At 44.9% G+C, this 15,312-nt stretch overlaps 1 protein-coding gene and 1 pseudogene across 1 annotated transcript; one reads left to right on the forward strand and one right to left on the reverse strand.

Annotated features, from left to right (window-relative positions):
- Positions 1 to 8,284: 8,284 nt before the first annotated feature.
- On the reverse strand, positions 8,285 to 11,598 carry LOC136510206 (glutathione S-transferase 4-like). Its single transcript, XM_066504746.1, has 3 exons — positions 11,446 to 11,598; positions 8,618 to 8,787; positions 8,285 to 8,534 (listed from the first exon to the last, which is right to left on the reverse strand). The coding sequence occupies exons 1-3, from the start codon at positions 11,596 to 11,598 to the stop codon at positions 8,285 to 8,287; spliced, it is 573 nt and encodes a 190-aa protein (XP_066360843.1).
- On the forward strand, positions 11,110 to 11,288 carry LOC136514530 (U2 spliceosomal RNA; annotated as a pseudogene).
- Positions 11,599 to 15,312: the final 3,714 nt, after the last annotated feature.

Genomic DNA, 15,312 nt, shown 5'->3' on the forward strand with positions numbered 1-15,312 from the left:
AAGCAAGACTAGCATACCCACAAAATTTCATAATTTTTGGACCACAAAAACTCAAGATAAAATTTCAACAAGTTAGCATGCATCTAAAAACACATTTCAAAGTCCTATTTAATTCATCCAAAATTTCTAAAACCTGTGCTCATATAATATTTTTATTAAATACTAGACATTACCAGGAACTCAACAAAATTAGAACCATAACATTTGGATCTACCAAACTTGATTTACACATTTTTGAATCGTGCACACAAATCTGTGAAAAACAAAATAAACAAAACAAAAAAGAAAACCTAATCAGCTACTGGGCCAGCCCGAACGGATTAGGCGGCCCACGACTGCGTGCGCACATAGCCCAGCATGGTGCAGCCCAGCTCCGGCTCCCTCTCAGCAGCGGCGACTGACAGCTGGGACCCGCGCGTCAGCGAGAGAAAACAGGGGACGGAGGAAGACGACGGCGCGGCAACTGCGAAACTCGCCGACGGCGATTTCTCCGGTGGAACTGAGGGCAAAGGCATGCCCACCTTGACCTCCCGCATCCATAGAACTCCTAAAACTAGACTCTATCGGCCTCTAGGTGCGCTGGCCACGGTGAGGTCCGCTCCGGCGAGGTGCGGCCATGGAAACGGTGGTGGAAAAACGGCCAAAGTGCCCTTACTGAGACCCAAATGGTGCAGCCTAGGGGTGGAGGAGGTAGAGGAGAACACGGCGGCACTGCGATGAAGAGGTAGTGAGCGATTTTGCGACGGCGAGCAAGAGCGAGCTCGCTGGAGTTGCTGCGGCTGCTGCTGTAGAGCTGCGAGCGAGCGGAGAAGGCGAATGAAACCGAAAAACGAGCGGGTGAACTGGTCAGGCAGGCGTGCGGGGGATTAAGGCGAGGCCAACGGTGCCAAAACGGCCGCGGCGCGTGGCCTGCGCGAGCAGAAGACCGGCGACGCACGGCATCCATGCGGTGGTGTTCTTCTGAACCAGTCGGGTACTGTAGCTGCGATTCAGTGATAAAGAGCTGACTGACAGCGCCAAATGGTGATGCTCTATCTCCTAATCCGTTGATCGTTAGCGAAAGAAATCAAAACAAAAGTTGTACACCTACATGCCAGCTACAAAACTCATTTAGAGATCAATGTCTAATTCACAAAGGACAGAGAGTAAAATCATGCCAAAGTCGTGTTCAAGAAACTGAAAAGTGGAGTTTGTACTTAGAAAATTTCTAAGTGTTGAACCCAACCTAATTTCTGACTTGTGGGACCATTTAGAGCATGTTGTGCACATTTTCATGACTTGGTTACAAAATAACTTTTGTTCCTTATATAATTTGCTACAACTTTGTTTTAGGTTGCTCAGACATGCAAACATTCTAAGTGGTACTTTTTGAACAGTCAAACCAAAAAGTCCTAGGGTCAAAACAAGTCAACCCATGACTTAGAAACTTAATTAGGCAAAATGATCAACATGAACATTGTTCCTAATGACTTTCTAAGCATAGCTAAGATGTTTAACAATATATTTAGCCATATCACACATTGGTCATACAAGAATCAAGCACTGAATATACTGAAACGATGAAAAACAATTGAAATGATACTTTTGTTTCATAGTCATGTTTCACATGTTTCAAGTGATATAAGCTCATGAATGGATGAATGATGCTCATGTTCATGGAATGCAAGTGCAATTAGGCAAGCCTAACACCAGGGGTGTTACAGTATATTGGTGCCCATGGCATAAGATAAGCTCCCACTTTAACCATGGTATATTGGTGCCCAACTACCGAACTACTACTAATCTACGAGAAACAGGAAGCAACTTCACACCGATCACTCTTCTAGTGATAAAATTTTGTAACCCCCACTTGCTCCAGTAATTCAGTTTCAAATGGTGTTGGAGGGATCTACAAGTAACAAGAAAAGGTTTTTGTTAAGAAAAAGTATTGCTAGACAAATAGTAACAACTAGAATAGTTCATTGCATTGCACAGCTAGATTTAGACCTGCAACTTTATTAATGATACTGACAAAGTCCTACAAGAGCAAGAGTGGACAGCTAGACTACGCCTACTTGCAAGGTCCAACTTCAGTCATCATTTACACATACTTACTCCCAGAGATAGTGTACATAGGCATGCTCATGAGATAATTTGTGGCAACTTTTGGCATGCACAGCATGATCATGTACTGAAGTACTGAATTGCTCCAGAATTCAGAAACTCACTTTGTGACCAACCACATCACAAAATTCAGAAACAAACTGAAGTACCAAACTGCTCCAGAATCAAAATAGAGAGATAAAAAACTACAAATATAGTACATCAAAATAACATGAATAACTGACGGGAACTAGCCTTGCTCTGAATTACCTTAGCTGAGAGTGAGATACTGGACCATTCACCTCACCGGTGTGATTTGTAAAAACTCTACTGGTCGGCCTATTAGTTTGGTCGACAGTTCAAGTCCTGCCCTTAAATAATCCTAGCACTAGTAGGCACACAGCTGCATATAACTCCTGCTCCTGTTATATTCATGCAACCGGCTATAGAGGTGATAATTGAGTATTTGAAATAACTTTACTACTGCAGTCATATAGAAGCTTCTGGAGTTGGTACCGGATCCCAAGAAGGCGGAGGTTCACCTTCCCCAACTCTAAATGATGTTGGAGAGATCTACAAGTAACAAGAAACTATTTGACAAATCAAGACATCATCTAGATAATAATACAAGTAACAAGCTGGGACAAGGACACTGAACTAGCTAGCTCTGAACAAACAACACAAAAGATTCAGTTACTAAACCCACCATTATATCTGAGTAATTCTAGTGAGATCAGTGAAAACCTGAGACAAGGACACTACTACATACAGGAACAGTTCTTATAGCAGGTTAATCCTAACCAACTCAGAGCATAGAAACAAAGCACGAAAAAATTAGAAACAAAGTGAGATAATAGAAACAAAGCACGAAAAAATAGAAACAAAGTGAGCTCATAGAAACAATATGTTCATGTTGCAGGTTATTTCAGTATTATTGACAAACAATGATGCATAGTCCTTAAGGATTTCAATTTGTGATAAACAAACAAATGAACAAAGATACAGCAACCACGGAGCTGTCATTTTTTTTCAGAGTTGCAGTTTCCAAAATTCTTCTCATTAGTAGTTTCAAAAATCAGAACTGATACATGGTAACTTTTTGCAATACATGACAGGAATTTTTTTAAAGACAATACCAGTATTTCTAGTTCTACTACATGCTATAATTCCTGATTTCTCACGGTTCCTTTTATCAGTTACGCGCATTCACAAAAAAAAAGAGAGCAAATCAAAATAATAAGCTTGTAATGTGAATTCTCAAAAGGAGCAGAGGTGTAGCTCTATATCTAATTGCATTGTCTGACTACCCTAATTTTCTAAGGTTTTCCAATAGTTTTACATAAAAGTGCAGCACTCTATTTTTTCTAACAGATAGCTAATGCTACAGCAAGCTAGCAGTCCAACATCACGAGCTAGCTAGCACCTCCCTACAGCAGTCCAGAAACATCAGTCTAGAAGCAACAATCATAGAGAATGCGGAAATGCTACAATCGACAAGAGCACAAAAACAGACACCCAGAAGTCCAGAAATACATCCCGTCGTCACTAACTAGGTATTTCACTACTAGTAACACTACTAGTACTCATATTCAGAAACGAGATTATCAATCATCACCCATCCAAGAAACTGCAGCCTGGGGTTGCTTTAGAGCAAATGACGTCTCATAAAGATCATCAATTTGGATCTAGCCAATCAGCAGGGTTCGAGGAGAGTAGTGCCAAATAGACTAGTTTCAGAAGTTGGCACCTAGTAGCAGGTTCTAATCAGTGCTTGGGAAAAGAAGCTAGTAAGGTAGGAGTAGAAAATAGATACAGTATAATTGAGCGACGGCTTCCCAAAGTGCTTGGGAAAAGAAGCTAGTAAGCTCTGGCTCTCCCCAGTACACATATTCTCATGAACTTGGACGAAGACATGTAATTCAGTAGCAACGATTCCCAAAGCACAAGCAGTGTGGTGTGCATCGCCATCACCAGCCGGCCAAGAAAGCTGCGAGCTGCTTCTTATAATCGAAATACTAGCAAGGAGAAAAGGAACAAACACAAGAGGGGAAGCCCTCATAGGCATAGTCTAGCAACAGGGGATTGGATATACAGAGGAAAAGGCCAAGAACCTTAGCACCCGAGCGACGGATCGACCGATGAATCTAGCAAGCATCTAGCGACGGATCAAGCGCAGGCAAGCAAGAACCCTAGCGCCAGGGAGAGAAGGGGGCAAGAAAGACGAGGGCGATGCGTTACCGGCGAGAAGGCAGCGCAGAGCGCGGACGTTCGATGGGAAGCGGTCGCCATCATCGTCGCCTCGTGCCGCACTGTTGCGTCCCCGCTATGCGCCGTGCAATCGCCAAGTGCCGCTCGAGTCGCGCCAGCTCGCGTCACTGGGATAGATTCCGGACCTACGAGGGTTAGTCTCCGTTCCGGGCCAAAGAGGGGGAAGAAAGGCCCGGATTGACCCATTTTTATTCCAGGCCGTATCTAACCGAACGACCAGTCCAGGCCCGACCTGACTTCGAACCAGGCCTCCATCCGGGAGGATCAGGCCACGTTCCGGGCCAAAACGAACGAGGCCTGAGGAAGCTGAACTGCAGAGAGGATCTCCAATAACACAACACCAAATGAATAGACATCTAATTTCTCATCAGTAAGCCGAGAGCTGGAGGAATGCCGAGGGGAGGAGTTCCCCGTGACCGACACCGGTGAGGTGGTTGTCTTTATATCCTTCTTTGACCTTTTCAGTGCCTGTGCATCGGATCAGCTGCACTACTATGAGATATAGGTTTATCATCTAATAAACCTGAATGACATTGTTCATGTTTCGGCATTTATCAACCTGTGCGAGTGCTACATGGCGTTCAGCCCCATATATTCCGCCTTATGTCTGGCACTGTTTGAGGCTCGTCTTCAGCGGGGCAACTCAAACCATATCACCTATGTTAATAGAAAAAAGAGACATATTTGAAAATATTTCGTGCAGTAGTGCCTGTCGCATCGTCGGCCGCCATGCCCCATCTGCCCACGCCATTGCTGCAACCCCGCACATGCCATAGCTGCTCACGCTCGCTTCCGTCACAGCCCGCCACTTACCCGGCCACCAGCGCCACACAGACGCAGCCTGTTGCGCGTCCGACACCCGCACAATCATCGTGCTTCTTGCAGGCTCATGCCCACGCCACCACCGCTCGCGCTGACGCTATGCCGGCCCGCTGCGCCACCGCTGTGGAAGTGTGGAGCAAGAGAGAAGGTGGGAGGTAGAGAAGGACAAGGGAGAAAAAATACTAGTGACTCCTATATAATGCAGGCCGTTACACTTCCTCCAGGGGTGATCGCGGCAATCCACAGCAGGCGCCGCGCATTCCTTTGGTCTGGCACTGACAGGACCTCGGGCGCCAAATGCCTGGTCAGTTGGGAAGTCGCCCAGAAGCCGAAGAAGGAAGGAGGCATGGGTGTGTGTGATTTGGCAACACAGAACGCGTGCCTCCTCCTAAAGCTCCTACACCGCCTACACCACCCTGCAGACTCAGCTTGGGCTGCTTGGGCCCGGCAGCACACCGATCTGCTGGTGACTATGGAAGGCAATGGCGACGGCAATCACTGGGAAGGACTCAAGGCTCTGCTGCCTGCTTCTTACAGATGCATTACCAGGGTCCAACTTGTAGATGGAGCTGCGACGGCCTTCTGGTGGGATTCCTGGCTTGGGGAGTATACACTGGCAGACAGGTTCCCATGCCTCCTCAGCCACTGCGCTCAGCCCGACGTCTCTGTTCTCGACGTTCTCACCCAGGGCATCTCCACTATGCTGGTACCACGTCTGTCCCGCTAGGCCGCCTGCGAGATGGACGAGGTAGAGGCCTTGATCGCCTACTGCCTCTGTCTCCCTACACCATTGACCGGACGTCCGATCCAGTAAATTCGTAGGGCCTCTGAACAAGCTTGACACTGGCAGCTTGTACAGGGCTTCGACACATTCTGGAGACAGCAGCAAGATCAACAGCTTCGTCTGGGGCAGCCGCGCCCCCACCACGGGTACGTTTCTTCGGTTGGTTGCTGCTTCATGAATGCATCCAGTGCCACGTAAACTTACATAAGAAGAATGTCCTCGACAACGACATCTGCGAGCTCCGTGGCCAAGCTGCCGAAAGCTGTGACAACATAATCTTCCACTGCACGGTTGCCAAGGCTTTCTGGAACCACCTTGGCTGGGAAAACTTACCTATCCCGGAGATTACTCAACTCTGGGAAATGCCAAGACCAACCGGTATGCCTCCCAAGTTCTTCTGAACAATGCTTCTCCTATGCTGTTTGGCAAATTTGGACAGGCCTGACGTTGTCTTCCGCCACCTCCTGCCTTGCCTACGGTGCCTCCTGCAAGGAATCCTGTCGTCTGTGGGGCTGCCGGCTTAGAGTCGAAGACCGACACAGTTGACAAATGGTGTGAAATGTTTGTAATGAGCTAGTCTCTCCCCATCAGGCCCGTCCCATGGGGGAGGGCAGGCAGTGCGACGACCGGGGGCCCATGGCACTAGGGGCCCATGAGTATATGTATATGTAGTACATGTATTTGGCTCCATACGGTCACGTCCAGTTTAGTCTGCGGCTCTGCGCGGCAACCCTTTCCTATTCGTGACTCCGCGTCAAAGCATGCGTGCTGTTGCGCCGCGGCGGCTGTTCCGGCGTTCCCAAATCCTAAAATCCCGATTTCCGTAATCTGGAATCCCGTGATCCCAGCAGGCGCCCACTAACCCAGCTGCGCTGTAGTCCCTTCATCCCTGTCCCCTACTCTCTGCGGTAAGTGATTATGGTTTCAGTTCATCAGTATTTATTGTTTGTTCGATCTGAAAACTTCAGTTTCTTTTTTACCTTGCAATCCAATACAGACAGGCATCAAGCGATAGTGCAGCGAATTGTTGATCTATTAGTTTAATTATTTAATTCATCAAGGAACTTATGGACATGCCACAGGCAGCAGGCTGCCCATAATTTGTTTTAAATTTTAAGTCATTTCATGTTACTGTGATTTCACCGTTCTTTAAGCTTCTTTGATGTATTGTCGTTTTTTAACGAACTATATTTTGCGAGTTAACTCTTATTACCAGTAGTACTATATAGTTCAATCTCGTGATATTAAAATATTAGAATGCCGGGACTTCATTGTCTTGCTTGCCCAAGGGCCATAGAAATTGTTGGGACGGCCCTGCTCCCCATCCCCATATTGTAATCTCAATGACAATGGGTCGCCGCACCCCTTAGGAGCCCTGGCACCCTCCATCCATCGGCTTGCCGGAATCAAAGAAAAATCATTCAGGTGGAGCTCTCATCCTCCGGTGACGTCTTAAAAAAAACTAGTGACTGGCTAGAATTATTTAGGATACCAAAAAACTTTATTATGGCCAGGTGACACGATTTTTTAGAAGATTGTTGATATGGCAGCCATGGAAACTAGCCGGGGTTAGAGAGTTTCTAGATTATGACTGTCCTAGTTGTGTATACTCCGTTTTTATTTACATGTTATATTAGTTTTGTCCTAAATCAAATAATCATATCTTTGACTATCGATTCCAATAAATTTATCAAAGTCCATCGTATCAGATTTATGTCTTTAGATTCATCATGAGAAATACTTTCATAATCTATAATTTATAAGTTGTGAAACTATAAGGATTTTTTTGGAATGGATGGTCAAAGATAGTAATATTTGACCTAGGACAAAGCTAATGTGACATGTAAAAAAGAACGTCTGCTATTCGTCATTCATGAAATAAATAGAACAAAAGTAAACCAGAACTCAAAGCACAGTAACATGTACTTTACTGTTGCAATGATAAAAGCACGAGCCACAATATGTAGGGAAATAATCTGCCACAACGCTAGCTACATTCCTCACGCTTCTTATCTTTAATTAGGTGGTGTTTAAATCCAGGGGCTAAAGTTTAGAGGTGTTACATCGGGTGTCACATGGGAGTGTTTGGATAGTAATAATAAAATAAATTGCACAAGTCCTTATTAATCCGTGAGATGAATTTATTAAGCCTAATTAATCTGTCATTAGCACATGTTACTGTAGCACCACATTGTCAAATCATGGACTAATTAGGCTTAAAAAATTCGTCTCGCAAAGTAGTCGCAATCTGTGCAATTAGTTATTTTTTAGTCTATATTTAATACTCCATGTATGTGTTCAAACATCAGATATGATAGGGACTAAATTTTAGAGGGAAAAACTAAACAAGGCCACCCGGAGCCACTTGTCAAGAACTCTGCCACCTTCTTGGCCGCCGGCCGCGCAGCGAGCTCCTCCCACCATGCTTTCCGTGGCCACCGGCCGCACGGCGAGCTCCTCCCACCATGCTTTCACGTGTGGGCACGCCTCCACCAGCGCGGCGTACTCGGTGCCCATGAAGTAGTGCATCACCGTGAAGTGGCTGAGGTCGGCGAGGCTGAAGTCGCCGGCGAGGTACCTGCACTTGCGCTAACGGATGCTCAGCCATGTCTCGTACACCTCGAGCACCTTCTTAAGTTTCTCGATGTTCTCGTCGATAACGGTCTGGTTGGGCACGCGGCCAAGGTGGGCGCGGCGATGCACTCACGGGCGATGGCGGCCGCGGCTGGGTGGTGCTGGTGGGCCTCCACCTGCAGCCACATGTCCACCATCGCCGAGTCCTCCATGCTGCCAGCGCCCAGGAGCTCGGCTTGTACTTGCGGAGTACGTGCCTTCCAAGTTCCAATTGCGCGTGATTCTGAATATAGTAACGAAATATGTATATATATTGAGAAATTTTGTGGTGGTGGCGGACATTATTTTATTTTGAAACAAATGCCGTTGAGGTGTTTTATGGATGCGCCTAGTTCTCAACATATAAGCACCATGTTTTAAAGAAAACCATATAAAGTGTTTCATGTCACTTAACTCCATATAAACGACCCAATTGTTTTACTTTAGCCCCACTCTTATTCGCTCTAATCCCACATAGGCCATGTTGTGTTGTTAATATTGGGCCATGTTTGGATTCTTCTAAAAAATGACACCTTGGAACTAAACAAGTATAGCTTATAGTTTAGCTAATTGTTTGTTGAATGCCCAACTAGCAACTATTTCACTAGTTGAACCAAACTAGCTAATAGCAGCTAATATTAGCTATGAACTATTAGCAAGCTAACTCTTAGCAGCTAATGGTTTCAAACAGAGCCTAAGCTAATGAGATTTAGACCGTGGATTGTTAAACATACCATCTTTCCATAATGCCTCACCTATACTCATTTTTTTTTATAGATCTCTTTTGCTTATCCCTCTTTTGCCCCCGAGTAAATCTTGGTTAAGGTCATTATAGTTGCTTTGGCAATACCCTGATGTCAAGATTTGTATTTCTCTCTATAGTCAACGAGCTAGGCAGAAAAAAAGAAAGTAAATGAGGCCAGGGTCATTTACATTTTTAGTAACGCTAGCAAGGAAATGAAGAAGGTTTAGGTGGCCACATGCATGAGAGACTTGTGGAGCTAAATTTTTATTTGTACCAAAACGGGCGACGCTTATTACGCTTGGTCAAGTGGCGATTTGTTAATTAAGCTTGACTCGCAACTAAAGAACCGGCATGAGAATATGCATATTTTATATGATGAGATAGTAGTAAGAGAGAAGAAGGCCCAAAAAAAATAGAGTGAGAATTAGATGTTTGGAAGTACGTACCAGGAGTACGTACCAAAGACAGGTGAGGTCTCCGTCCTCGAGAACCGGCACCTGCCTGAACGGCTGCAAGCAAAGCACGGACAGAAACAGCGACGGCGTCACGCGTCAGCAGTAGTACGTACGTAAGTTCCCTAAATTTTTCTCCTAAAAACTTCATATTTTTCGACTCCTAAAAATATATTAGGAGAAAAAAAAGAAAACAATCTCCAATAATTTCTAATATTTCACTTTTCAAAAATTAAATTTGGGTCCCACTTAGCTTTTTTTGCGTTCTTTTTTTTCTTCATGGTACCTCTTCGTCCCCGCGCAAACGTACGCCGCCGCCGCCATCTTCCTTCGCGTTGCCCTAGCTCTGCTCGTCCCAGCCGGCCGTGGTCTCCTCCCAGCACTTGTAGTAGTTCAGTACCACACATGCATACAGTACCATGCAGCAGTACGCGGCAGCTAGGCATCAGCAGGTTGCCGGCCATCAAGTAGCAGCAGCAGGTAGCCATCAGCTTGCAGCCGGCCATCAAGTATTTCCCAAGGGCCTAACTTTGATGTATACAGGGGATCGATACAGGATACTACTATAGATCGATTAGATAGATAGATGGATGTTGATGCAACTCCGAAATCAAATGGGCGGCCGGCCGGCGGCGGGGCAATCGAACAAGAAAGGAAGCACAACACCACCTCCCAGCCTACGACGGCGGCGGCCAGCACGAAGCCAAGGTGGTGGCGGCGGCGCAGCAAGCCCACGTCTGCGGCGGCGTCGATCCTCTTCTTGGTGGCGAGCGATGGAGGAGCGTCTTCTTTCTACCGTGACCCAGAACCCCCGATGGAGAGCGCGCCAAAGATGGCCTCACGGCAAAATACGGCGCGGGAAGAAGGAGCACGCGCAGAACGACGTCTTCGCGGGCGGCTTCGTCCGCGTAAAGTTACGCGAAAGGGAGAGGAATTTTTTAAGTCCTAAAAAATTAGGAGTTGTTGGAGAGAGGGTTTTCTCAACTTTCTAAAAAATATGGATTAGGAGGATGTTTAGGGAATTTTGGAGATGCTCTAAACGAGGTTAAGAAGGTGCCGCAAAAACGACAGTTGGCTCTGTTCGGCATCCTCCTCCGTTTCTTCTCCTCAGGTTCATGGGCCATGAACTCCCCGGCCCTATAACGGCCCGTATGAGTTTCTTTGCATCCCGATCGCCCAGCCCACCTGTTTGGTCATATCGCGTGTCGTCCTCCAAGACTATTAGTATAATAATGATATTTGTAATCTAATCCTATTTTAGTTTTGTACCGTACGGCCACGGGAGAAGAGTTGCAAAGCAAAGGAGGCAATAAAACTACCCGAGGACAACCAATACAACTCATACCTTTTCTCGGCCTTTTGGCTAAGATCAAGTGTAATATCTGATATTGTGAGGCACCGCTTCACAATGGTATATTGAACTTAATTTTTGTGGGAACGAATCACAATAGTGGCTTAGCCACTTGGGTTCCTTGGGCGTCGCTCAAGCTTTGCACTATAGCTTGGGCTTGGCACACCCTAACCAAATCAATTCTTAACAATTTGTGTGTATTATTATTTTGCTACGTTCCTAGTGCTGAGAACTTATTTTGGCTACGCTCCCAATTCGAGTATAGTGCACCACTGATTTGAGACTCGGTGTCAGGAGATATAAACCATGTAGCAACAGTAGTACGTACGTTCCTGCCGAGGTCGGAGCGGCGGTGGTGGCCGGCCTCCATGTTCATGGGGACGAGCTCGTAGTCGACGCCGGCCTCCTCCAGGCACAGCAGCGCCCGCGACACGAACGGCGAAATCGCCCCACCACTGGTACATAAAATATTTTTAGGCATGCTCAAAAGTGATCTTCAGAGGCAGTTTTAAAACCGCTACTATGCCAGCGATCGTAAAAATAAGTCTTTTTTAGAGGCAATTTCAAAACTGCCTCTAAAAATCGATTTTTAGATGCGGTTCTCTGAAGACAACCGCATCTGAAAATTGATTTTCAGAGTCGATTTTTTTAAAATCATTTAGAGTCTAATAAAAATAAGAAAAAAATATTTCTAATGTAGCGCGAAGGGCTAAGGACCGGCCACAGCTCACATGATTTATTTTTCACTTGTTTTGAATATGTGCCGACACCCGGGATTCGAACACACAACCTCTCCCTCACGCAATCCCTCTCCTAACACCACACCACGCAGCCACTTGTGTCTAGATCTACAGTGCTGTCTATCTTGTAATCACTAATCAATATTTTAACTCATAAACAATCTTAAATGACAAAACATTCGACTACAAAGTTTTAGATCTCGTTGAGCACTACAACTTTGATGTAGAACATTTCTCCATCCAAGGTCATTTGAAAAATTCAAAAATTTGAAATTCAAAATCTGAGACTTAATTTATATATTTGAAACCCTAAATGATCTCAAACAAAAAATTTATCAACTGTAAAGTTTTAGATCTCGTCGAGCTCTACAATTTTGATATAAAATTTGTCTTCATCCCAACTTTATTTAAAAAAGATATGAATTTACTTGTGCTGCAGCTATTTTTAAGGACGGTAGTCAACCGTCTCTGAAAATTGATTTTTAGAGGCGGTTGTCTTAAGAGAACTGCCTCTGAAAATCACTCATTTTTAGAGACGGTTGACATAAGTAACCGTTCTTGAAAATAGCATTTTCAGAGGCGGTTCTCTTAACAGAACCGCCCCATTTTTAGCGGCGGATTTCTTAATGGAACCGCCTCTAAAAATTAATTTTTAACAACGGTTATATAGCTACAGTAGTGACGACGGGTTAAGATAACCGCTTCTGTTAGAAAAGAAAGACGTCTCTAAAAAAAATCATTTCTGGTGCCCGTACACCTTCACCGCCATCGCTGCTGGCCGCCCTCTGCTGTTGTGCGGTGTGCTGTACCGCTAGCTAGCTAGTTATTATATATACTAGTACGCGAGTAGCTAGGGCTCAGCAGCAGGTAGAAGATAGTTAAATGGATGAAAGAAGAGCCGTAGAGTATTTTTTAGTGGTATTTTTCAGTAAATGAATAGTATTTTTCTCTCACAACAAATCAGTATAAGCATCAACATAAACCAAATTTCAGCGAAATGAACAGGGCCGGCTGAGCAGACTGGTAATCTAGCTGGTTCAGCGTCTGGTCAACGCTTGAAGCGTGACGCCGTCGCTTGCCTCAGGCAGAAATGCGTGACGCCACTGCTTGCGAGCGATCCGCTGACCGCTTTTGCCTTTCGATATTTTATAGTCTATAATCTGCCATTTAGATTTTGTGATATGGGCTGCTGGGTACTATGTTAATATCTATTAGATCTTTATTGAAATGTATTTACTTGAGGTGGTGTTCTTTGGCTAGAGTTGCATGCATCTAGGTCAATACTAGATGCTCTTGAATCATCTCTGACTCTTTCACTAGCTGCAGGTTTTCGATGCTCACTAATATGTTCCTCAACCTGGAGGAGGTCAGAAATTGATTGGTGTCACTGGCAGTCTTGCATATATGTGGCACCTGAGGTTCTACTAGGAAATTACTCACAAAAGGTATGGGCTGCGCTTTTGCATGTTCTACTGATGGGCAGTCTTCCATTCTAAGGAAACTCTCTCTAAGCTATCTTTGATGCTATAAAGACTGTCAAGTTTTTTTTTTCTAAGCAAACTTTAGGCATAGACGACGTACAGTGAGGATGGCATGACTGGAAATTGGTATGTACCAGTGAATTTCCTACTCTGTTGCACAATTTTTGTTTCTTATCAAACTTTAGGTACAGTTCTAATATGCTGTTGCAGTCATACAGATAGGTTTACTTACCTGCCACTATACTGTTTGCATTCATGGTCTAATCGTTTGCACTCTATAGTTTGGGAACAAATAATAGTTGGTTCTCATTAATTCATGGTCTAATTGGCCATATAGTTGTAAAATATCTACAAATGTTTTCATGAGACAGCAAATGCCTTCATTTCGCAGTTCAGTTGCTTAATTGCTTAAAGAGACTTTTTCACCACCATCAAAAGGCACAACACATCTTGAATATAGGATAGCTTGATTGTCACTTTCTTGTTCACCTTCTTATCTTCTTTAACCAACAACATGAATAAACCAGCAAAGGTTAATGTTACGAATGTATCATATACTATGGAACTACAGATAGTAGCAGTGGGTACTCACCAGAGGGGCATCTTAAGGTTGACAGAAATTTTTTGCCAACACGCTCAAGACAAGAAACGGTTTTCAGTGATGAATACAAGCCAGTCGGCAAACCGATCAAGAAAGTCGGGGCAGAGCTGTGTGTGTGTGTTTTCCAATGTACATCCTTGCCATACATTTGATTTCGATATCTTGAGCTTCAATTTGTAACCTTCCGCATACTAGTCAAAATATAGTGACCCTTTTGTTTATTTTTAGTACAATAGTTTTGTCAGTGCTGAACCTTTTGATAAGCTCCATCCATGGATATTTTCTCTCACGTTATTAGTTACAGTGACTCAACTCTTGAAAAATGGTGAACGAACCATATATTCATATTTCTTACACAGGGTAGGTTGTGTACCTTATGATATCCCTATTCCCATTGATTTCTTGCATGAAGCACGGCACATGCCCTCGTGCTCATTTTTTTTGTGGTACGTAGCATCCATTTTAGGGTTGAGCATTACGAAGATTGGAGGAACTCATGTTCCGGAGACAGCATTTCTCATTCCAATTATAATGATGTTAGCGAGAACCAAAGGTAGCATTGAAAATTTTCCATTCATGGTAAGTTCATAGGAAATATAAAACACAAGGCCTCTAATTGTGGCATACTGTTTTTTTTTCATTTCTCGCACAACTATCACGATGGGCAGCTCACTTGTCGTCTTTAGTCACCCCGGAGCCAATGGTCAAAAACCCTAGCCCCTCGGGGACAGGTAGAAATAGATGAAAGAAAACTGAGCGGAGCGGCACAGAGAGATGGCTGATTGGACATTCGGACTGGTAATCTACAGCCTGTTCGTTTGGCTATGGCTTGTCGTAAACGATCGTAAATTTTCAGCCGGAACACTATTTTTCTTTCACACAAACCAACCAGCGGTACTTCTTCACGAACCAGCAACGATACGAACCAACAAACCGAACAGGCTGCTAGCTGGTTGAGGGCTTTCCCAACGCAACACGGTGGCGTGCTGCCTTGGCATCCACCTGTGCGTCCAATTCTAGATCAACAAAAGTAGTGGTCTCGCAGAGGTCCGTAGTGGCCGTGAAATTTTTGCATTTTGGTCCCTTTTGAAAACATTTTTTACAAAAAGATCTACGCCAAAACGTTTGCTAAAAATAGACCATTTTTAGACGTCTTAGAACATGACGCCAAGGTATGAGGGTCGGCGTCGACTGACACGACGCCGAGGTCTTGCCACGTCACGGACGACCCCGATCGACGGCGACACGGTGGCGCATGGGGTCCGACACGTCGGCGTTGTGTCAGCCAACGCCACAGGCCCAACCTCGGCGCGGTGAGACTACACGCCGAGCTATTAGCACCATCCGGCGCGCGGCCCAGGCGGCCCAACGAT

Source organism: Miscanthus floridulus, chromosome 16 (genome assembly GCF_019320115.1).
Source record: "Miscanthus floridulus cultivar M001 chromosome 16, ASM1932011v1, whole genome shotgun sequence".
Lineage (NCBI taxonomy): Eukaryota > Viridiplantae > Streptophyta > Magnoliopsida > Poales > Poaceae > Miscanthus > Miscanthus floridulus.

Bases quoted from the DNA above. Each gene is read 5' to 3' on its own strand.
- LOC136510206 (XM_066504746.1), bottom strand. From the start codon at position 11,598: ATGCCTAAAAATATTTTATGTACCAGTGGTGGGGCGATTTCGCCGTTC. The intron at 8,788-11,445 runs GTACGTACTACT...GGAACTTGGAAG, and splicing joins GCTCCGACCTCGGCAGGAAC to GCACGTACTCCGCAAGTACA. The intron at 8,535-8,617 runs GTTATCGACGAG...GCGCAAGTGCAG, and splicing joins GCCGCGTGCCCAACCAGACC to GTACCTCGCCGGCGACTTCA.